At 38.0% G+C, this 22,595-nt stretch overlaps 1 protein-coding gene across 4 annotated transcripts; it reads left to right on the top strand.

The window, feature by feature from the left end:
- Positions 1 to 86: 86 nt before the first annotated feature.
- Positions 87 to 22,048, top strand: znf106a (zinc finger protein 106a). Of its 4 annotated transcripts, none has more exons than XM_084392977.1 (23): positions 87 to 219; positions 2,658 to 2,758; positions 4,734 to 4,795; positions 7,095 to 7,289; positions 8,063 to 9,838; positions 9,970 to 10,366; positions 10,608 to 10,677; positions 10,773 to 10,927; positions 11,021 to 11,081; positions 11,340 to 11,603; positions 11,715 to 11,765; positions 11,868 to 12,732; positions 14,142 to 14,188; positions 15,805 to 15,950; positions 16,095 to 16,229; positions 17,058 to 17,174; positions 17,274 to 17,465; positions 18,233 to 18,295; positions 18,395 to 18,514; positions 18,957 to 19,028; positions 19,130 to 19,201; positions 19,286 to 19,432; positions 20,250 to 22,048. In XM_084392977.1, exons 2-23 carry the CDS (start codon positions 2,705 to 2,707, stop codon positions 20,304 to 20,306), a joined length of 5,118 nt encoding a protein of 1,705 aa, XP_084249103.1. In that variant the 5' UTR covers positions 87 to 219; positions 2,658 to 2,704; the 3' UTR covers positions 20,307 to 22,048. The 4 variants fall into 4 exon arrangements, with proteins under 4 accessions (XP_084249103.1, XP_084249104.1, XP_084249105.1 ...); XM_084392978.1 differs by having other exon boundaries at positions 15,808 to 15,950; XM_084392979.1 differs by lacking the exon at positions 11,715 to 11,765.
- The last annotated feature ends 547 nt before the right edge of the window (positions 22,049 to 22,595 follow it).

Consider the following 22,595-nt stretch of genomic DNA (forward strand, 5'->3'; position numbering starts at 1 on the left):
GTTTGTTTATTTTACAATTTACATGGTTACCAGATACCGTTAGTAACCGTTATCTAGTGACTTTTACTTTAAAATCTTGGCGGCCATTTTGAATCTGATCGGTTGTTTCCGTTATCACGGAAAAAAAGGCGCCCATAACGTTGCTAAGAAGTGTGGAAAATGAATAGAAATGATTTTTATGGAAATCTGAAGAAATGCGTTCTCCGCGTGAATTAAGAGGTATAAGTTACGTGATACCGGGTTTGTCTTTATCCACGTTGTTTTGCTGCTCACATGATATAATGTTCAGTCCATGCAGTGTGTTAGCCTGAATGCTAAACATCTGCACATGAGAAACACCCCTGCATGTTTCACTTTTTACGTTCTTCAGAAATTTAACCACCTGTCAGTTCACAGTAGTACTTTAATCAGTGATGTTAGCATCATTCTTCTTAGAGCTGCATTAACCAATGAGCGAATTTGTAACAGACACGCCGTGCTCTGCATGAATGAGTTGTAAACAGTTTGCTTGCTTTCTCCAATGATAGATTTCAGTAACTCAAACCTGGTTGTTATTAACCTTCAGCATGTTTTATGTTCCACCCCGTTATTATATTACCGAGTTGTTTTACAGGAGAGGGAGGCAGGGCTCCATTTACTTAAAGAGGACATGCACACTGACCTGTGCTTGAGAGCTATTTTAAGGTTTGTTGTTATCAGTGGTACCAATGGAAATTGCCACTCACAGCACTGATGGTTTGCCATTTTCATGTTGTGGAACTTTAATATTTCCTGCACCGCGGCCTAATGTCATGACATTTTCTGAGGCATAAACTGCACTTCCTTTCAAAGCATGCCAGTTTACATATAAACCCTGTTACACATGACATAAGAAATAATAGTCAGAAAATAGAAGAAACTTTAGACAAAATCTTACAAGTTTGCATGTGTTTTTTGTTAAGTATCATATTTGATACATCAGGTTCAAATATGATGTAGTGAGAATATGGACAGGAGGATAAAAACGTTTTATCCATATCCAAATTTTATTCAGAGGCCCAAACTGAGCAAAAATATTCAATTTGGTGCAGTTGCTGATATTTATATAGCCTAGGCTAAAAGGAATATGAATTTCTGATAGCTTGTGATGTAAATCAATGAGATCTTAGCAGTATAGCTGACTACTTCCATAAAATGCATGTAAATATCAGTTTTTAACGCTATATTTTCTAATAATATGTCTTGGTAAGATGATATTTAGATGCCAAGTTTTATGATCAAAGTTCTGTAGTTGTTATTGTGGTGTCAAAACGTATAATGCAATGCAATACAAGAATGATTGAGAGATGTGCATGTAAATGTTCCTCAAAAGCCTTGTGTATCATATCTGGTTCTTATGTTTTAACAATTTTTGTAAAATAAAAATAAAAAGTATGGATAAACAAGTAAACCAAAGTAAATTCAGTCCACCAAGTGTTCATCTTGGAATATTATTAACAATGTAAATGTAACTCTTAAGTTTAGGCTACTTAATAAAAATCATTGAATATTTAACAGCAAATTTCTTTACATAAATTAATGTGAATGTTTATAATTCTCAATGTCTAATAGTCCACATTGAGCACTTTAGAGCTGGGTGACAAAAATGCGTTCAGTGTGAGTCTTTATGTGCAGATGCGCTGCACGGACATGTTTGACTCCTGTCTTTTGCAGCGAACGTCTTGCATATAACATGGCATTCTAAAGTTAAAGAGTGTTGATCAGTGACGGTGTTGGTCCAGTGTTTTTCCAAACGCCGTGAGAGAACTGAACCTGTCCAGACATGACCCTTCTGTGGTGTCGTGGTTGGCTTGTGTGCTGCACTCTCAGCATACTGCATTTAGTCCCCTGACCGACTGCCGTTCCTGCTGGGTTGTGTCTTCTGGCACCTGCGTGGAGCCAGACACACTGACCTTCTTTCCGTCCTTATGGAGTTTGTCCAACCTTTTGCATTACTGATACCACACAGTCTAATGTACGAATTGGCAAAGCCCTTTCATACGAGCCTCTGCAGTATGAAATAAATAATAAGTCATCTTTGAGTTATGTGCATGGCTGAGGCTGAATGCCGTCACTGGTACATATTCAGATTTGAGTCTATCTATCTATCTATTATAAAACTGTGTTTATAATCGTGTCATATTAATTATTCGTTTTTGATTTATATTTTATTTCATCCAGTATTTTATTTTGTTATATCCAATATTTTATGGTGACATTGTTACAGTGTAATTACACAAATAAGTACTTAGTAGTAGTTTTTTAACTACATTAGGGTTAAGGGTAGGGTTTGGTTTAGGGTTAGTTACTTGTAATTATGCATAATTTACCATTATTTCTAGTACATGTATCGTGCATCTATTCAACCTTAAAATAAAGTGTTATCACTTTAATATATGATCAATATTTCAATTTTGAAAAATGTATATTCCCTTTGTAAATCCAATGTGGTTTTTGTTATCTCAAATATATTTTTGTTTTGATTTGATGTCTGTGTTTTGACAGGAAAGAGAGAGTGTGTGTGTGTGTGTGTGTATGAAATAAGAAATCCTGAAAATTATTCTTGGCATGTGATTTTCTTGAGTTTGCACTCATTACATGCTGGGTTATCTGATTGTTTTATCTGTCTCTTTTTGCAGAACCCTGTTTATTTGTGGTGGTCTAAGATACAATAACATCTTTCAACATGGTTAAAGAACAGAAATGCATTCTTTGTGAAACTGTCTACAGCTCCAAACAGGTAAACCTGGCTTTTTAAACGCAAACCTTCTCCCAGTTCTGCTAGAATGTGACAATTTGAAAAGTCTTAGTGGTTCTGTGACAAACTGTCGAACACAACTTCCTTACTTGAGTGAAAGTACAGATACTACTGGTCAAATATTACTCCGTTACTACAACAAGTAAAAGTTGTAAAGACCGATTTTTACTTAAAGTACAGAAGTACTCGTTTTGATCAAGTATCAAATGTAAAAAGTAAATGTCAATGCATTGTTTTATTATTGTTGCATTGTTGTATGTAATACTTACAGTACCTTATGACTCTAATTTTATGCCTGCCTACCCTCATATCAATATCAAATGGATTTCTAGAACACATTTTCCAGTATGGGATTGAATGTGAGATTGAATAAATGCACTCAATAACGTCCTCAATGGTTTCAGACACCCAAATGGCTGGTCCCTAAAATGGTGCCCCATTTAAAGTTTTTTTGTCTTTTAGTATGAATATGTTTGCCTAACTGTTATCTATAAGCTAGTGTGCACCAAAACAATGACAAAATTCGCATTTAGAAGACCAAACCCAACGTTGAAAATTAAAATCAGGTTGATGTTCTGACGTCAACCCGACTTTCATTTCCAACCAAAATGCAACCCCTGCAACCAAAATCATTCCCTTGACTGACGTCACTACTTTCTACTCAAGGACCATGACAGAAATGTAGTGGAGAAAAAAAGTACGATATTTGTCTTTCAAATGTAGTGAGGTTAAAGTAAAAAGTTTCCATAAAAAAATAATACTCAAGTAAAGTACAGATACTCAAAAAGTGTACTCAAGTAAATGTACTTTGTTACTGTCCACCTCTGCTAGCTGTAATTTACATGCTCATGCACTGTTCTGTTGTGAGATCTATAACCTGTGCAAGGCAAAAAATTATAAGAATAAAATGCTAGTTAAAAAGGATCTGTGTAACATGAAAAAGTTTGTTTCACCAAATGTATGCCTTTATTTATTGAAATATTGTTCAATACCATGATGCTACAGTACGGGCCAAAAGTTTGGAAACATTACTATTTTTAATGTTTTTGAAAGCAGTTTCTTCTGCTCATCAAGCCTGCATTTATTTGATCAAAAATACAGAAAAAAAAAATGTAATATTGTGATATATTATTGCAATTTAAAATAATTGGTTTTCAATTTATTATACTTTAAATTATCATTTATTTCTGTGATGCAAAGCTGAATTTTCAGGATCATTACTCCAGTCTTCAGTGTCACATGTGACATCCAGTCTATCACATGATCCTTTAGAAATCATTCTAAAATTCAGATTTATTATGAGTGTTGGAAACAGTTCTGGTGCATAATATATTTGATGAATAAAAGGTTAAAAAGAACTGCATTTATTCAAAATAAAAAAATATTTTCTAATAATATAAATCTTCTTTGCTATCACTTTTTATCAATTTAACACATCCTTGCTGAATAAAAGTATTGATTTATTTAAAAAAAAAGAAAGAAAAAAAATTACTGACCCCAAATTACTGACCAGTAGTGTATATTGTTGTTACAAAAGATTTCTATTTTTAAAACATTTGCTTCTTTTTTTTTTTTTTTTTTTTTTTTTTAATCAAAATATCCTAAAAAAGTATCACAGGTTATGAAAAAATATTAAGCAGCAGAACTGTTTCCAACTTTGATAATGAATCATCATATTAGAATGATTTCTAAAATGTGACAGACTGGAGTAATGATCCTGAAAATTCAGCTTTGCATCACAGAAATAAATGATAATTTAAAGTATAATAAATAGAAAACCAATTATTTTAAATTGTAATAATATATCACAATATAAAAAAAATATTCTGTATTTTTTATCAAATAAATGCAGGATGATGAGCAGAAGAAACTTCTTTCAAAAACATAAAAAATAGTAATGTTTCCAAACTTTTGGCCTGTTCTGTATATTTCAATCGTGTCTGTGTTTGGTTTTTAGGAGATGGAAGAGCACATGAGGAGTATGCTGCACCACAGGGAGCTGGAGAATCTGAAAGGCCGGTAAGAGGTCACGTTACACACAAATGTTGCATAGAATCATGTAATCCACCTTTTTGTCAGCCAGAACCCCTTCAGATAAATATTTTGTTAATATTTCAATAATATAACAACACATTTGCACGTTCATGGTTTTGTAATGACGGTTAATGCTCACTTGACAGGCAGGTAAACATAATATTTAATCTTTTCTTAGTAAGTGTTTAATTTTTTTTTATTTTTATATATGATTCCATTAGGTATTAGCTTTTCATCAACTCACAAACTCCCTCATGAACCCCTGTTTGGGAAACCCTTCTCCACACTATCAACATTACAGTTATACTGTCAAGTTCATAGAACTGAGCGACCTTTAAATCTCAGGGTGTTGTAGCCTCATCTGAGACGTTTGTACACTAATTATAATGCTTAATTGTTTTAATCTGCTATTTAAAACTTTGGAAATTCACCCCAAAATTTTGTTAATATATATATATATTTTTAAATGCTTATGCAGCAATCTACTCTAAAGGGACAAATTTGGGATGGGAGAGAAAATATTTTACAAATCTTTGAATTTGGACTCAAAGATAAAGAAATGCGGTCAGTGCTTAACTCAAGGAGTTCAGTGAAGTTGGCAATATATTCACATATTCGAACTTCCCGGATCAATATTAGTGAGCTAAATGTTGTTAAAACACAAATGACACTCGTTCTGAGGATTTGAGGAAATTTGGGTTGTGTGTCATTTGTGTTTTAACAAAGTTTAGCTCATGAGTTATCGAGGGAACACAAAAGTTTTGCGTGGAAACGCAAATATCTTTGCGAGGGAACGCAAAGTTTATTGAGGGAACGCAGAAGATAAAAAATTAATTCTCCCATCCCAAATTTTTTCCACCACCACGTCCCTTTAGGGGCTCCGTAGCAATCACAAACAGCTGTGAAAGTCATGGGAAATATTGGGGAAAATTCTTTGATGAAAAGGTGTGGAAACCCTGAATACACTTATGGTCAAAGCATGTGTATTGAAAGGCATGTGTCTCTTTTGGTCAGTGGATAGATAAGCCGGGGCAGCTGCCATAACCCAGGAGTATATATAGGGACGTTGGGAACAACTGGTAAGGCCGACAAATGACAACTGCCTCGTGACAATTATGTTGATCTCTGGAATGTGAAAAGTGAGAATTGCGTTCTTAAATGGGGAGAGTATTGAAATCCAAGGTGAAAACACACAAACATCATGGCCTTTCGAGGTTTGACATATTTTAGCTAATTGCATTTTGGTAATAATGATGTTTATGAGATTAGTTTAACTTGTTTTGTGGTTTAATCAGAGCAATAATAATGTCAAGTCAAGTCACCTTCATCTATATAGCGCTTTTAACAATATGGATTGTTTCAAAGCAGCTTTACAGTGATAATAGAAAATTACCGTAACAGATTGTTTAGGCTTTACAACAGCTCTAGAATAAAGTCCACAAAACAGTGCCTGGTGTCTCTAGAACGCACTCCCTGAAATAGGTTTGAAGGTGCAAACGATTATCCGTTATCTCTGCGCAAACCACAAAAAGAGCGGTAATCAATCATTAATTTGAACAAATGGTAATGAACTGCAGAACAATAATCACATATAATTCTAATCATAATCAAAATCATAGTACTCATTCGCAAGCCATGGAAAAAGCTTATATTTTCGAATTAGAAAAAACTTTACAGGCTGCTGACTGGAAAATGGCAAGCCGCCATGACACCATTTTTCGGGGATGAACCAACTGCCAACAGCAAGCATCTATCAGCTCACGAGTTTGGCAGTTAAAGAGAGAAACTAGGCAGGGAGGGGTTCTCAAGCCGGCAACTGTAAACAGCTCGCATTACAGCTTGCTGAAGAGTCCTGGCCCTTGGTGCAGCCTTAAAGAGCAGTGGAAGGAGGAGCCAGAGGGTGGGGGGATGCGGTTTCACACACCAAAATCGAACCGCTCTCCCAACCCTCTTCTCAGAGCACAGCAGACTCCATCATGACAGCGTGCTAGGCTCAGCTGGTGCTGAGCGGGTGGTCACCCCTCTGAGCTCAATGTCTCCTATTGCCTTCTGTTCTTGCCTGTTCACTCTAAACCAGTTGTGAAGCCCTTGGAGATGTACCACAAGATCAGGAAGATTGCATTTTTTTTGTTCTTTTTTAGTAACTAGTTGGATTTTATATTGAAAAGTCAGTTTGCCTCCTGATCTCTTAAAAGGATCCTAACTGATTAGACAAGCCACTCTCAAAAGTATCAGCCATGCCTGAGGGAAGCATTGAGCAGCCTTTGTGCCTCTCTGTCCCCAGGGACTGTGGACACGAGTGCCGGGTCTGCGGCGTAACTGAGGTGAGCCTGACCGACTATGCCAGTCACATCTCCAGCGCTTCACATAAACAGTGCATTGAGGATCAGAAGCACCGGCCCTCAAACGAAGACCAAGATGAAGACTACTTTGACAAGGACATTGTGCAGCTCATCGAGAAACGCAAGGAAATGATCAGGTGAGTCTTGCTATGGCCCTGCTAAAAACACTGAATTGTATGGCAGTGATGGTGGTTTATCAGTTATGTATTTATTAGATGGTAGTGTACTTTTAAGTTAAATCGTTAAGTTGAAATCTTTAAGTTGAAATATTTCTTATTGGAGTGTCTTTCCTTGGTGATTTAATTGTCTGTTTGTAACCACAACACCTGCAGTTCTATATTAAACTATTCTGCAAACGGTTCTGACACTAGAGTCTGGTGTCATGTGAGGCCTAAAACAGCCGTGGCTGCAACACTTGCACTGTCACACTCCTGGATGCATACCACACCATACCCTTCCAGCTCAACCCTTAAACAGTATGGGCAGTATGTCTTTAAATAGTCTGACCTCATCAACTATTTTTATGCGCCATGCTGTTTAAATGAGAGTGTTAGACATTCATAAATGACAGAAATCCTTTGCATTCCAAGAAAATTCAGTCAAGATCACTGCAAATTAAGACAGCAGTAAATAGCTGTAATTCCTTAATACAAAAAGATTCCTTATTAATGTGATAGTATTAATACAATATAATAAGTTTGAACCAATAATATAAGTCTGATATTAAGACAGGGAAAATTACACACATTTCTTCCATGGCATTTATGTTTTGTGTTTCTTCCCATATTTTAATATATATGCATTGTTGTTTAAATTATCACCATGCTATTCACCTATCCTCATTGTGGTGTCAATACAATTTTATCAGTTAAATCATTATATGTGACCATTCTGTATTGAACTCTATTAGGAAAGAAGAGGCTTCTGCAATGCATGCTAAAGAAGAGCGGGACAACTCAAGGAGGTGGCAGGAGCTTCGGACTCAGTGGCAGGGGGCAAGGCCTTTGATGTACCAGCAGTGTGGCCCTTGGGACCGACCCTATCCTAACTTTCCTCAGATGCCCAAAAGGGGCAGGGGCTCTAATTGGCAGAATTTAAGATTTTCATCCCCTGACCGCAACAAATGGTTTAACCCTAACCGACAGGCTAGGTGTGCCACATGGCATGCTGAAGGACCACCTGACTTGCAGAAGTGGGGCTCTGTTGGTCGCCAGGGAGGGAGTTTGCACAACCAAGGAAACTTCTGGGGTGGTAGACAAGGTGGCTATGGAGTCTGCCCTCCACATCTGAGAAAGCAATTTCCCTGGAACAACAATCAGTTTAATGCCCCTTGGCAGGGACAATATATGCCACCACCTAGGCACTATAAATCACCTGCAAGAGAGCATAAAAAAACACCCAACTGCTCTGAGAATCAGACAAAGGGTGAACAGAGTGTAGAAGAGTCTGGTGGTGATCACGATCCCAACAAAGGTAAGGGTCAGAAGCCAGAGAAGGCACATCGATGGGCACCTTATCCACCAGCTAAACTTGGGGATTCTTCATTTCAGGCTAACCTTCAGCAAATTTTAGATATGTCTAATGTGGAATCTCCTGAAAACGTTATGGCACAAAGTTTCAATGAGGGCACTCAGGACATGGTGAGGAAATCCAAGGCAGACCGAATAAATGGGCAGGATAATCCCACAGAATCTAACTGTGAAGAGAGTGATTGCAGGGAGCAGAAGAGTGCCTTAAAGAACATTGGCAGTACTAATATAGGTAGTTTAGCCTACCCCTCCACCTCCACCACTAGAAGAACAGAGATGCCCAGCAAGCTTGCAGGAAGTCAAGACTCTGTCAGCGCTAAAGGTTCTAAGCATTCCCATTCAAGTTCTGAATTCCCACAACATGCCACTTTCAATGCAGACCAAGACAGTCTACTGTCAGAGATGCTGCGAAAAGCTAAAGAGACATTGCTTAACAGAAATAACTCTTTTGATGTATGTTGCCCAGAGAACAGCCTCAAAGGTTCAAAAACTGTGCCTCAGAATAGTAAGCAAGCTGAGAATTTAGAACTAAACAAGAATCAAGAATTACATGAGAGTACGAAAAAACTGAGCAAGAACAAGAGTCAAGAAAGGCTGGGTTTTGTAAGACGTATTAGCAATGAACAAGAGCATTTAACCAGCACAGACAAATCAGTACAGATTGGCAATGTGCGCAATGACACTAGGCCATCTCTGCAGTCCTTGCATGTTAGTACCTCCACTATGGACCATGAAGATGAGGAGGAATGTGTTGAAATGGAAGAAAATCCTCACCTTCCAGTACAAGATCAAGTCATGGACACACTAGATGAAGATTTATACTCAGTTGGTGAGGAGTCCCACAGCAGCCCATCCCAACAAACAGCAGGTGGCTCCGTGCCCTCTTTAAGTAAGCTTGCCTTGCCTGCTTGTCTCCAAAGGGATCTGAACCGCCATATGGGAACCAAAGGCAAAGCAGCATCCCATGAACCCAACTTGAATATTGCCAGACGAATTAGGAATGTAAGTGGAACAAGAAAGAACGAGCCTGAGAAGGATTTAGGACTGAAACCCACCTTGCGGCAGCTCATTAGCACCTCTGGCTCCAGGCGGAATGTCAACTGGGACCAGGTCTACCAGGAAGTCAACCGGAAGAAGCAAGGCAAGGGCTTACCAAGGTACTGCATGAGTATTTCTTAAATTTTGGTTTACTTTCATTAAATGGTTGTAGACTGAAACACAGTCAGTACTTTAATGTATTGTTACTTCCTTAATACCTTAATTCCATATTCGTTCTGAATCTTTTCAGATTTGGTATAGAAATGGTGCCCTGTGAACCTGAGGGTCTGAACCAAATGGATGAAAATGATGTACCTCTTTCTGAGGGCTTTCATTGGGATTCTCTGTTTGACCTCAGTCCAGTGCCTTCCCGCAAGCGTAGCTTGTCTGAAAGCAATGTGGTCAAAGATGGCCCTGCTGGTACCAGCTCCCTTCTTAAAGGTGTAGACCCAATGAAAGACTCTCCTGCTTGTGGCCCCTCACAGCAACCAAGGAGAGAAGAGCTGCAGTTCAAAAGTCTTCTGGAGATTCAAGTTTCGAAAGAGCCTTCTAACGGCCCAGAGGATGCTGAAGGAGACAGCGGTTGTACATCAGAGATTGAACAGATTGACACGCAAGGATCTGGGAAGAAACGCAGAGCTCCTGGGGTAAGCTTTCTACTTTCTGCTGTGGTGTATGCTTGGCATACTTGGAAATACAGCTCTGATCCAAATCTAGTGAGCACCCCGATGTCTGCCATATTACGTAGCTGCCTTCCAAGGCAGCATCCTAATTGAAATGGAGCATTATAATTGTCTGATTTGAAATGTTCCACATATAAAGTAATGCAAGAATAACCTAAATTGAATCTAGGTCTTGGCATTATCTAATTGGTGATCTTTCCACTAGGATGTTGTGTCTCCAGAGATTCCTAACGAAGATAGGAAAAACAAGAGGCAAAAAATTAAGTCTAAGAAAGGTAAGCAATCTATGTAATCAGGGTTTGAAATTAACTTTAACTCGACATCCAATTTAGTTGCCTATTATAATATGGGTATGTATTGTGTTTTGCAGAGCGCTCTCAAGTGGATCAGTTGCTGGCTGTATCTCTACGTGAGGAGGAGCTTAATAGCTCACTTCAGGCAGTGGATAACAGTCTTATTCAGGCACGTGCTGCCCTGCAAGCTGCCTATTTGGAAGTACAGCGTCTGATTATGGTGAAACAACAGGTAATAACTTTTTTACTTTATCACATTTACAAAAAACTCATTGGGATATCACTTGATTTTGCAATATTTGAATAACTATTGTATATTTTACAGGTAATCGGTGAGATGAACTCTTTGAGAACCAAGCGGATTGAAATTCTTCAAGGAATGCAAGGTACAAAAATCTAAACGGAAGAGTCATTTAATCATATTTACTAGCTTTACAAATCTAAGGTAAAAGTTAGCAGGAAAATTATAATAGCTTTAATGGTGATCATACTGTACAAATGGCCTGTAAAGGTGGTTGATTGCCAGTTTGCAGTATGTATTAGCTTATGACAGTAAGCACCTTGAGTTTTGTGAACAGCTTCTTTGTTATTTTTAATAAAATAAAATAGAGATCAAGAATTCTATTTCTATTACTCTTTTTCAGGTGAATTTGAGCCAAAAGAAAAAGAGAGGAACAGTGAGATCTTAACCTCTTCATCAACCCAGGTTACTCAGATCACCGCCAGCGCTGTTCTCCCAGCAACAGCTTCCCAATCATCCTCTTCAACCTTCTCACTGCCTGTTACCATCAAACAAGAGCCCATCACTCAATGTAACACCATTCCTGAGCATAACCTTATCAAATCCCCCTTCCCAGGACCTCAAAATACCACACCTGTCCAAACAGTGTTTGCAGCTTGTCAAACAGGTACGTTCCAATCCTCTTCAACCTCCTCACTGCATGTTACCATTAAACAAGAGCCCATCGCTCAATGTAACCCCATTTCTGAGCATAACCTTATCAAATTCCCCTTCCTAGGACCTCAAAATACCACACCTGTCCAAACAGTGTTTGCAGCTTGTCAAACAGGTAGGTTCCAATCATTAAATTGCAGCTCAGAGGTAGTTATTCCTAATGGAACTGAATAATTGAATTAATTAAACTAAATATTAATTCTTCAATTTGAAACAGATACTACCTTCAAGTACAACCTGGAGTCTTCACATGACACCACAAGCATGGATTTGACGGCAGCTCCCTCAGATCACAGAATAGAGCCATCACCCAACAAAGAAATTCATCATAATTCTCTCGAGGGGTTAGCCAACCCTTCTTCCCAACTCTCTCCCAAGCCGCTGTCTCCCTCAAACCACATAGAAACTGATCCAGTTAAGCGTGTTCGAAAACTGAAGAAGAAAAAGTGTCTTAAGAAAGCAAAGGGGAATGAGCAGCCTGAAATCAGTGAATCAGAGCTTGATGCAGAGCAGCCCGCTGCTCGACCTGCCCGCAAGTACCGACCTAATCGGCGATCCAGCAGAACCTTTGTCTCACCCCCCACACCAGAAGAGAAAAATGAAAATGAGGAGATGATGGTGACCGAAGCTTCAAAGGCACAACCACAAGGAACCAAGCTAGCAACACCACCAATGAAGGAAGCTCACTCTGATTCATCTGAACTGGAAATGGTGGAGCTTCCCCCACCTGTGCCCACTGATTTTGTCAATCTAGATTCTTCAGACCCAGATGAGATGCCTGAAAAGAAGGCCAAGGAGTCTGCCAAAGAGTCGGCCAAGGTGTCGGCCAAGGAGTCGACCAAAGAGTCGGCCAAGGAGTCGGCCAAGGTGTCGGCCAAAGTATCGGCCAAGGAGTCGGCCAAAGAGTCAGCCAAGGTGTCGGCCAAGGAGTCGGCCAAGGAATCGGCCAAAGAGTCCGCCAAGGAGTCAGCCACTGCACACTCAACAGACCGTGCCGTCACAGACCCCCAAAATCTTGCCTGCAATGAGGTCACCTCCACTAGTGAAATCGATACTAGCAGTTCAGTCAAGGCTTGTGAAAGGTAAGTCTCATGTTTTGGACTGTGATTTTCTAAACAGTATTCTATAAACCAAGTTGCATCACTTCCGGTTCAGGTCTTTAGTATGTGCTTTATTAAATATAGAGCTGTTTTACTCAAGATAACTTCAAAGGAGAAAAATTAGCATAACTGATGGCCTTCACATATACAGATTGATATTTGAAGTTTTTTATTTTAGGTTCTTCTTACTAACATTTAGATATTTAAATCTAATAAAACGGCAACAATAAAAATAACTATCTAGGTTAGCTGATTACTTAAATGTCCATAGATATCGCCGTCAGTTCGTACTGCCGTTTACACTTTCTCTGACGAGCGGATGCAATGAGACCTGTTTTCCTGTTTGTTCATGTGACGGTCAGCATAAAGCCTATTTGGATTGGTGCTAAACTCTGCCGGATAGTGGTCCTTTAGGAGCAGGAGAGGACATCCCTTGTCTTATAGCTTGTGAAGTAAAAAGTATTGACGCTCGATTCTTGAATGAATATTTCTTTTAAGCCAGTAATCGGCCGAGCTGGTCCCCAGAACTGAATCAAACTTTAGTTCTGGGTTGATGGAGGAACCGGTTTGAAATGAACGAATCAAAAGGTACCGGCTCATGTGGTTGAGTTGGACATGACCGAAAAGCTGACTTTCAACTTTGCCTGTAGGTTTGATTAATTAATTTCAAAATGGTTCTTTGGTTCAATAACCCTTCTGGACATGCTTATGGACATAAGGTGGGCTTATGGTGCTGCGCAAGGAGCGTGCTACTTCAAGTTCCTTCAAGAATCGAACATCACTAAGTAAAAAAGGGTCTTTTGAAACTTGACTTCTAACCAAACTGAGAATCTCTGTACAACTACAATCTACTTTAAAGTCTGCAGTGCAGGTAGCATACGCATTGTGAATGCACATAAAATATGTCGCTACTGTATAATATTCAATGTATTAATAATAGTAATATTAAAAAAATATATACTATATTATTCTAGTTCCCTGTTCCACAAACTGTGATTAGAAAGTGGACTTGGATGTGTTGTGTTTTTAATCTCTTAGGTTAGTAAACATTCTGAAAGATATTATTCGGTAAGCATATGTATGGGCTTTGAAAATGGTTGAACACAATGGTGTGTGTGATAGGCAAGAGTACACAGACATACAGATATTATGAATTGTATGCCACATACATATTATTTTTTCCACTCAATTATGTCGTTTTAACGACATCTTTTCTCGTAATAATAACGAGATGTTATGTCGCTTTAAAATGCATCAATGCGCCACTGTAAGACAGCTTGTTTAAAATCATTTTCACTGCATGACCATCTGGTACCTTGACTCTTTCTGTCTGCTTTCATTGATGTTTCTCAGTATTGCAGTATTAAAAATCTTGTTTTTATTTTTTACAGTGTAATAAAATCAGCCTCAACAGTGTTGAAGTCCAAGTTGCATTCAGGTATGTGATACGTTCAAAAACATACATTGAAGCTGTAACGTATCATTCATACAATTTAACTGCTGCCTCAACAACATATTATGTGCCATTCACTTACTAAATATGTAATTTATTTTTTTAACTTGTGGGAGCTGTCAGCACATATAAATTCATCTAGTTCCTTGCTCATTGCAGTCGTAGCAGAGCTACCAAATTAGAATACTCACACGATCAGCATACAAATATAGTTCATCAAGTCCCCAAATTACTTTTTAAGGGCAAGGTATTCTTAGTGCCTGTTAGTTTTATACTTAACCTGTGCCTCTGAGAGTGATTGCCGGTATGACAACCCTGAGAATTGTGCCAACTCATATACAGAATGAGAGCACTAGTGCTGGTTTCTTGAGAACTCCATTAAATGACTGAAATTAAACACACTGGCACTTTCATATTATCTCAGTTTCACAACGGTTAGTTTTAAAAGGTTAAAAATAAAACCGTTTTCTGTGAATTTTTGTTCAAAAAGAAAACATTCAAACGTATTGATTATCAATGTTGATGATCACGACCCTTGCGTTATGGTGGTGAGCTAGTGACTTAAAGGGATAGTTTGCCCAAAAATTTAAATTCTGCCATCTACTCGCCCTCATTTCGTTCATCTTCAGGAACACAAATGAAGATCTTTTTGATGAAATTCGAAAGCCTTCTGTCCCTCCATTGACATCTACCACTTTGATGCTTCAAAAAGTTCTTAAAGGGGTCATCGGATGCAAAATTCACTTTTACATGGTGTTTGCATATAAATGTGTCTTTACAGTGTGTGGACACGACCACCATACAATGAAAAAAATCCATTCACTCCCTTTTTTTTTATCCTCAAAAAGCCAAAACACTCTCAATAATCAAGCCGCTTGGATTTTCTGAGCAATATGATGTCATATTGCTCATGCTCCGCCCACAAACACTGACGGACTGTCCCGTATTAGCATATTTCTGCCCTCAGCCATTTGTGTACTGTCCACCAAGGCAGCACTTTACCTGTCTTGTGTCGACACGCCCCAGGGAAGAGAGGGCTGGGGTGAGCAGTTGCTCATTATCATTTAAAGAGACATGCACCGAAACGGGTCACTGTGAACAGAGCTGTTTTTGAGGAGGTAAAAGGGTGTTGTTTTACACAACCATTGAGGAATTTTAACCAAAGTATGTTACAAACTTTACATGAAGACCCTAAAGAATCATACCAACTTGTGGAAAATGGGCATCCGATGACCCCTTTAAAGAGATCGTAAAACTAATCAATATGAATTGAGCAGTTTAGTACAAATTTTCTGAATATACACGATCGCTTTATGCGCTGAACAGTTTGAATTTAGGCTTTTAATTCACATATAAACATTGATCAGCGAACATAAACAGAAGCTGAACCTACTTGATGCGCGAGAACAAACCTCTTGCTACATAACACACGAGAATGAACCTCATTGGTTCTTGCGGAAGCTTCCGTTTACCAAAACTGATGTGTGAGTTAATGAATATGTGAATAAAAGCCTAAATTCAATCCGTTCAGCGTATAAAGCATTTGGTGCCCATAGTGTTAATGTTTCACTCAATAACTGAAGTGTGTGTGTGTGTGTTAGCAGATATATCAGATCCAGGGGAGGAGGATGTGCCAACTGAAGGAGAGTTTGAAGGCCATCAAGAGGCTGTTAATGGAATGCAGATCCATAACGGACTGCTGTATACTTGCTCAGGGGACCGCACTATACGTGCTTTCAACTTGATAGTAAGATCATTGTACACTTTTTTTCAGTTGAGTGGGTAAACTTGAAATTTGTAGTTTAGTAAAAGCATTTAAACATGAAAATTATGTTCTTTTGAATGTAGCTCACAAAGCAGATTTCTTTAATAAGTCTCTTAATTGTTACAGAGCCGGAAGTGTGTGGCTGTGTATGAAGGTCACAGCAGTAAAGTGAACTGCCTGTTGGTGTCATGTGGAGGAGGCCTGCAACAACGCCTGTACTCGGCATCAAGTGACCAGACCATCCGCTGTTACAACCTCAAGGTGCTTGGGTCTGATCCACACTGCTTTTTACAGGGTTTCTGCTGGTCTTTAACTACAAGTCTTAAATTCAGTTGTTTGATCAAATTAATATGATGATATAATGATCAAACGTAATATAAAGTCTTACATTTTTTAAATGGTATAAAAAGGTCTTAATTGTTATTTTAAGAGGTCTTAAATTTGGGGACGGAAAAGGAATCGCGATAAACCTCGGTAAAACTTTTATCGCGATAAAAACCAGGTTCTACGGCTCTATAGGCTAGCAGTTTCAGAGTTTCAAAATAAGAGTCCCGTTTTATTAAAAGTTTTTTTTGGGTGGGGTGGAGGGGGTATTATTGATATTTTGGTTACACAATAAACTGTATCTGGCAACTAACGTAGACTTTTTTTTCTTTCACTGAAAAATGTAGTGGATATTTTTCAGCGACACAGTCTGCCCTTCTCCATTCAGCAAAATATAGAGTTATTCACACCGTCAAGCTCCAAAAAAGTACCATGAAACAATACAATAACTCTGATGACTTTATTTTATCCGTGGAACACCAAAGTTCCTAGCATTGAAAGTGATATATTATGAAACTACAAAACGGGGATCATAAAGGCTGATAAAAGTAGAAAATGTATTACTTAATTTAATGTTAAATGGTTTACATTTTAATTTAAGTAGTTATTATAATGAACATCCTGGACATCAGTGTCTTATAAGCCTTAATGTCTTATAAGTCCTTCTATTCCTAAGTTGTATTTCAGTCTTTAAACATTTAATTCTTTTACATGTTTCTATAATATTGAAAATATGACAAGCATTTTGTCTATTTCTTTCCTCAGACAACAGAATGTAAGGAACAGCTGTCTCTCCCAGATCGAGTGCTCTGTCTTCATAATCGTTGGAAAATTCTCTATGCCGGTCTGGCCAATGGCTCTGTGATCACCTTCAGTCTTCGGGTATGAAGTGTTTAATGAAAGTTTGGGTTAAAGTAAGTTTTGTGTCCTCTATTCTTTGGCTTGTGGGGTAATTAACAACATTTCTCTCATCTCCTGTAGAACAATAAGCAGCTGGATATGTTTGAGTGCCACGGCCCACGGGCTGTAAGCTGCCTGGCGACGGCTCAGGAAGGGGCTCGGCGGATCCTGCTAGTTGGTTCCTATGACGCCACCATCAGCGTTAGAGATGCTAAGAATGGCCTATTGCTGCGTACGTTGGAGGGCCACAGCAAAACTGTGCTCTGCATGAAGGTTTGAGCCTGAATCACACTTTTTCTAACGAATATGCTTAAAGGTGCAGTACGCGATTTGAGAAACACTGTTGAAAGTGGTTCGGACTGAGCACCACACAGAGTTTTAAAAGTTTGGAGAATGCTTAATTTTAATAGTAATATTTTCAAGGTTTGAAATGTGCTTGAATTTTGAATATCATCCTTAAATTCTTGATTTCATGACACCATATCAATGACAGCTGGCTGGAAGAGAAGAAACTTGAAATGATTACTACAATATGTAGAGCAATGAAGAGAGGGGTGTGTGTTTGTTTGGGTTGATTTCAAATTTCAACAGTGTTTCTCAGAAATCAATTACTGCACCTTTAATAACAGCATAAAATGGAAATTACAATAGTCTTTTCTTTCCTATTGTGACGTATATCCGAGTGAAACGGCTTCTCGAACAAGAAAAAATGTAGGGCGGGACTTGATTTTGTCCAACGGGCGTTGATTGAATGGTTGTGGTTTGCTATTGGTTGATCTTATGTGAGAGACAGATTATCCCGCCCACGCCAGTAAACACATCATAGTCAGAGAAGAGAAAATATATTCCATAAAAAATAAGAATAGTCCATTTTGATTTCATGGTGACTTTGATTTTCAGGGTGAGTGAATGATGACAGAATTTTCATTTTTTGAAGAAATAAAGTAAAAAAGAACAACATGAGGGAGAAATAAAGTATTCCATCAAAGGATGTGTGTCAAGTAACACACCCTAAGTATTTATTTGTTGCTTCTCTGCAGGTGGTGAACGATTTGGTGTTCAGTGGCTCGAGTGACCAGTCTGTACATGCACATAATATACATGTGAGTACCTCATGCACGGTGTTTCTCCTTTCCCATTGAGATGCAGGAATTAAGTGTCTTGTTTATCTCTAAATTGCTTCCATGTCTCTGGATCTCCAGACAGGAGAACTGGTGAGGATCTATAAGGGTCATAGTCATGCCGTCACCGTGGTGGCCATATTGGGAAAGGTGATGGTTACCGCATGCCTGGACAAATTGGTCCGTGTATACGAGCTCCAGGTACATGTGACACATTTGCTGATAACTTCTTTTTTTTTTTCTTTTTTTTTTTTTAAACAAGATATTTTATAGAAATTTCAATTCATTCATTCAATTTATTCATAAAAAAATTATGTTTAGCACCATTAAGATATATTTGACATTGTTTTAAGATAAATTAAGCACAGTGTAAAATAAAGTTACCAAAATTGAAACTGAAATAAAAATAAAGCTAAATATTAAAATTAATATTATAAAAATAACAAGAATGTTTTTCTTCACAGTAGTGAAAATTTGGGGAAAGAAAAGTGCTTAATTGTCATGAATTCAGTGTAAACAAAATATTCCTTTTTCTTTAGAGATTTTGTGGAAATCACTCTTGGTGGATTGTATTGGAATGATATTGTTGTGTGCTTGTTATGAACACTTTTTATGATATTGACCAAATCTCTGGTGGTTCCAGTCTCATGACAGACTTCAAGTATATGGCGGCCATTCAGACATGGTGATGTGTATGGTCATCCACAAGAGCATGGTGAGCACATCTTAACACCCTATTTTCATACAAATTTACAAGCATTGATTGTTTAAGTGACCTTTTTTTTAAAAGAGGCGGTGATGATTTTTCTGTTGCAGATCTACACAGGCTGCTATGATGGGAGCGTGAGAGCTGTTAAATTGAACCTGATTCAGAACTACCGCTGCTGGGTAAGAAACTAAGCTCATGACATATAATATGACTGGAAGCTATTCCTGATGCCAGTTAATTATCTGTTGCATGACTCTTTACAGTGGTACGGTTGTACCCTAATCTTTGGCGTGATGGAGCACCTGCAGCAGCACCTGCTGAACGACCACACCAGCCCAGCACAGCAAACATTCAAATGCCGCTGGAGGAGCTGCGACTCATACTTCACCACGCGCAACGGCTCCAAGCAGGTACGGCAGCTTTCCGACACTCTGAATGCAGGCATTAATATTCACTTTTACACGTGTAAATTTTGCTGCATGTACCACACATGTAACAGCTTTCTGTAAGCTACCATTCATGTATCACCAACAAAAGGCCGTTTAACCCTCTGCTGTCATTTGCCGTAAATTCTTCAACCTGCTGCATCAGAAATATAATTGGCTACAACTAGAAAATATTACAAAAAGTAAAATTTATTTTCATGACAGTTAACCACATTTTCCTCCCAATTTTCATTACCGTAATGCAACAAAAATTATTTATTTTATTTATCATGGTTTTATGATTAAAAAAATGGTTCAAATGAGTTATACTGTGCCCGCGGCACGCACTCTTCAATTGGCGCGCTGTATATCACTTAAATATATACTGTTGAATTGATATTCTTACAATTTATGTGCACGTTAACTTGTGTGTGTGTTAAACATTTGTGAGAAATAAATTTGCTTGGTTCAAATTCTTACAAATTTGAGTCACGGCTTAATGGCCATATGAAAATGTCAAATGCAAATGTGAACAGTTGGGAGCAAATCGGATGTGTAACAGTATATTAGATCTGTGCATTCATTCTTAAATTTATAATATTTCACAATGTTATTATTTTTACTGTATTTTTGATCAAATAAATGCAGCCTTGGTGAGCAGAAGAGTCTTCTTTCAAAAACATGTAAAAATCTTACCAACCCCAAGCTTATGAACGGTACAATGTGTGTAGTTATATATAGAGAAAAACAAGTCATTTTATGAAAAAATGATAAAACATTGACGTGACTCTTGTCTTTGTAGGCAGTGCATTGTCACATGCAGAAACATGCTGAGGACGACAGTAAAATGGAGCCATGAGGGGCCAATGGAATATCACAGACATAGTCTCCTCTTTTCCCATATTGGGAATGTCTCATTCAGCCCTCACCAGAGGAGCCCTTTTTTATATGACCCATCAGATACCAACAACTGCCACTTAGATGATGCTGATGCCACAGTTTAAATAATGATGGATGATTTTAATCACTCAGAAATTCGGAGACAAAAAAAAAAAAAAAAAAGACGTACAAGCAATTACTGTTAATTCAAACAAAAAGAAGAAAATTTGCCCTTCTCTAAGTGGATGTGATTGGTATCTCTAAGTCTTTCTGAATTTGTCTCTTCTCTTTCACTTCTATCTGAAGTGTGAAATATGCTCAGTTCTTTTATACTGACGTGGCATTGCTCTGATACTCTCCTGGAAGGGATTGATTTCTGTGTCAGATGCTTCTACATGTCTGTCATCATCAGATCTGATTTACTGACCAAATTAAGACAGAGAAACTGTGGGAAACGGTTGGGTACCGGGACAGCAGCAGAGGTGCGGCAGCTCCCTCAGCAAACACACGTTGGCTCACTGTTGTGTGTGTGTGCGCGTCTGAGTTTAGAGACGTTATGATGTGGAGTGATTTAAGAAAGCGTGAGACTCGTCAAGCAACTAGATTTTGTGTTTATTTTTTTGTTTTTGTTTTATGAAGGACATCTTCCTCAAGTTTGTTTGTGTTGTCATATCATGGCGGTACTTTCTTGACAACTTTTACATCTCAATCTGGTTTCCAAATAAAAAATTTTTTTGTTGATTCTGGTGATTTTTAGTTGATTTTCTTTCTTTTAATTGATCATTTAAATATAGTTGTTTGAGTGGTTGAATCTATTTCTTTTTTTCCTATTTTTTTGTTGGTTTTTCTGTGGTTGCTCATCAATGAAGCAAAGTTGACGGATTCAGGTGTGCTGTGACTCGAGACTGCAGTTGAAATGTGTTTGCTGTGCTGTTGACAGAGACTGAAACGTGACAGTTGGTGTGCGTAAGCCTTTGAGAACACACAAATGTGTTTTTTATGACAGTGTGTACAAGAAGACACAAGAAGACAATTTTGTTTTCCATATTTTTCTGTAGCAAAGAAGTTTGTTATATTTTTTCTCCACTGTATTTTGTGGCAGTTGTGGAGATGAGATTTGTAGTTTTATGAAAGTACAGGAGGGTCCTCGCACTGGAAAGTACCTTTATTTTTCTGCGCGAGAATGAAAGTTGAAGGGGCGATAAACATGGGAGGTGTTTTTGTGCAGTTGGGTGCGTATTACTTCACTTCCTGTAATCCTCAGCCCTATTACAAACCAAAACCAAACTTAGTGTAACTGTAAACATGTATTGACATCTTAATATCCTAACATGGTCTCTGATGTTAGATTTTATACGGAGTAACAGCACCATCTCCTGTCAGTTGAAACGGATTTGTACTCTCCTCTGACTGCCCCTGAAGCGTTGGGTTTTTAACTATATATGGTCACTCTAGGGTTTTTTTTCTTTTTTCGTTTCTTTTTGTAAGGTTATATCATAATGGATGAAGATAAAGCTTGTTTTTCCACCCAGTCATAGCCTTTGAAATGCATCTCAGCATCTTTGCTATAGTTGTGTGTTGCTGAGGAGAGATTGCAGCCAACCTCTTACCTGGTATTCCCAAGTTTCTCACACTTGTTGATCTCAAATACTATTAAATCTTTATAGACATTTTGTACACACGCTATTGAAACAAACAGAATAAAAAAAAATATATACATAACTGTGCTATTGTGTCAGTTTCTTTTATCCCAAGGGAAAATTTGCTTTCATAGAGGTTATCTTCACACTTTTAGGCCTGGTTTCACAGACAGAGCTTAGATTAAGCCAGGATTAGGCCTGTTTAATTAGGACATATAAGTAGCTTTTATAAAGATGCCTTAGATTACAAAACAATGGCACTGATATAATTTAAGATATGTCAGTGTAAGTTGCTTTCAGTTAAAACAGCTCAAACATGCATTTTAGTCTGGGACTAGGCTTAAACCTTGTCTGTGAAACCGGGGGATTATGAATAAACTGCAAATCTAGTAATAAAGGCTTATTAGAGAACTATAGATAAACTATTATCTAACATGGTATAAAAATAGTTTTAACATTACATATTTTACTGGTGACTTCATTCGTCAAGCTCAACCCTGTTACCAGTGTTATCGTGTGAAAAATTGTCATACTAATATGTTGTTGAATATATGTTTGTTTAATTATTTCTAGAATGTGATATCACATTAACAGGGTATTAAATGCCGAGACCCAAATTGTGTAACAGG

This window comes from Rutilus rutilus (assembly GCF_951802725.1).
Source record: "Rutilus rutilus genome assembly, chromosome: 21".
Taxonomy (NCBI): Eukaryota; Metazoa; Chordata; class Actinopteri; order Cypriniformes; family Leuciscidae; genus Rutilus; species Rutilus rutilus.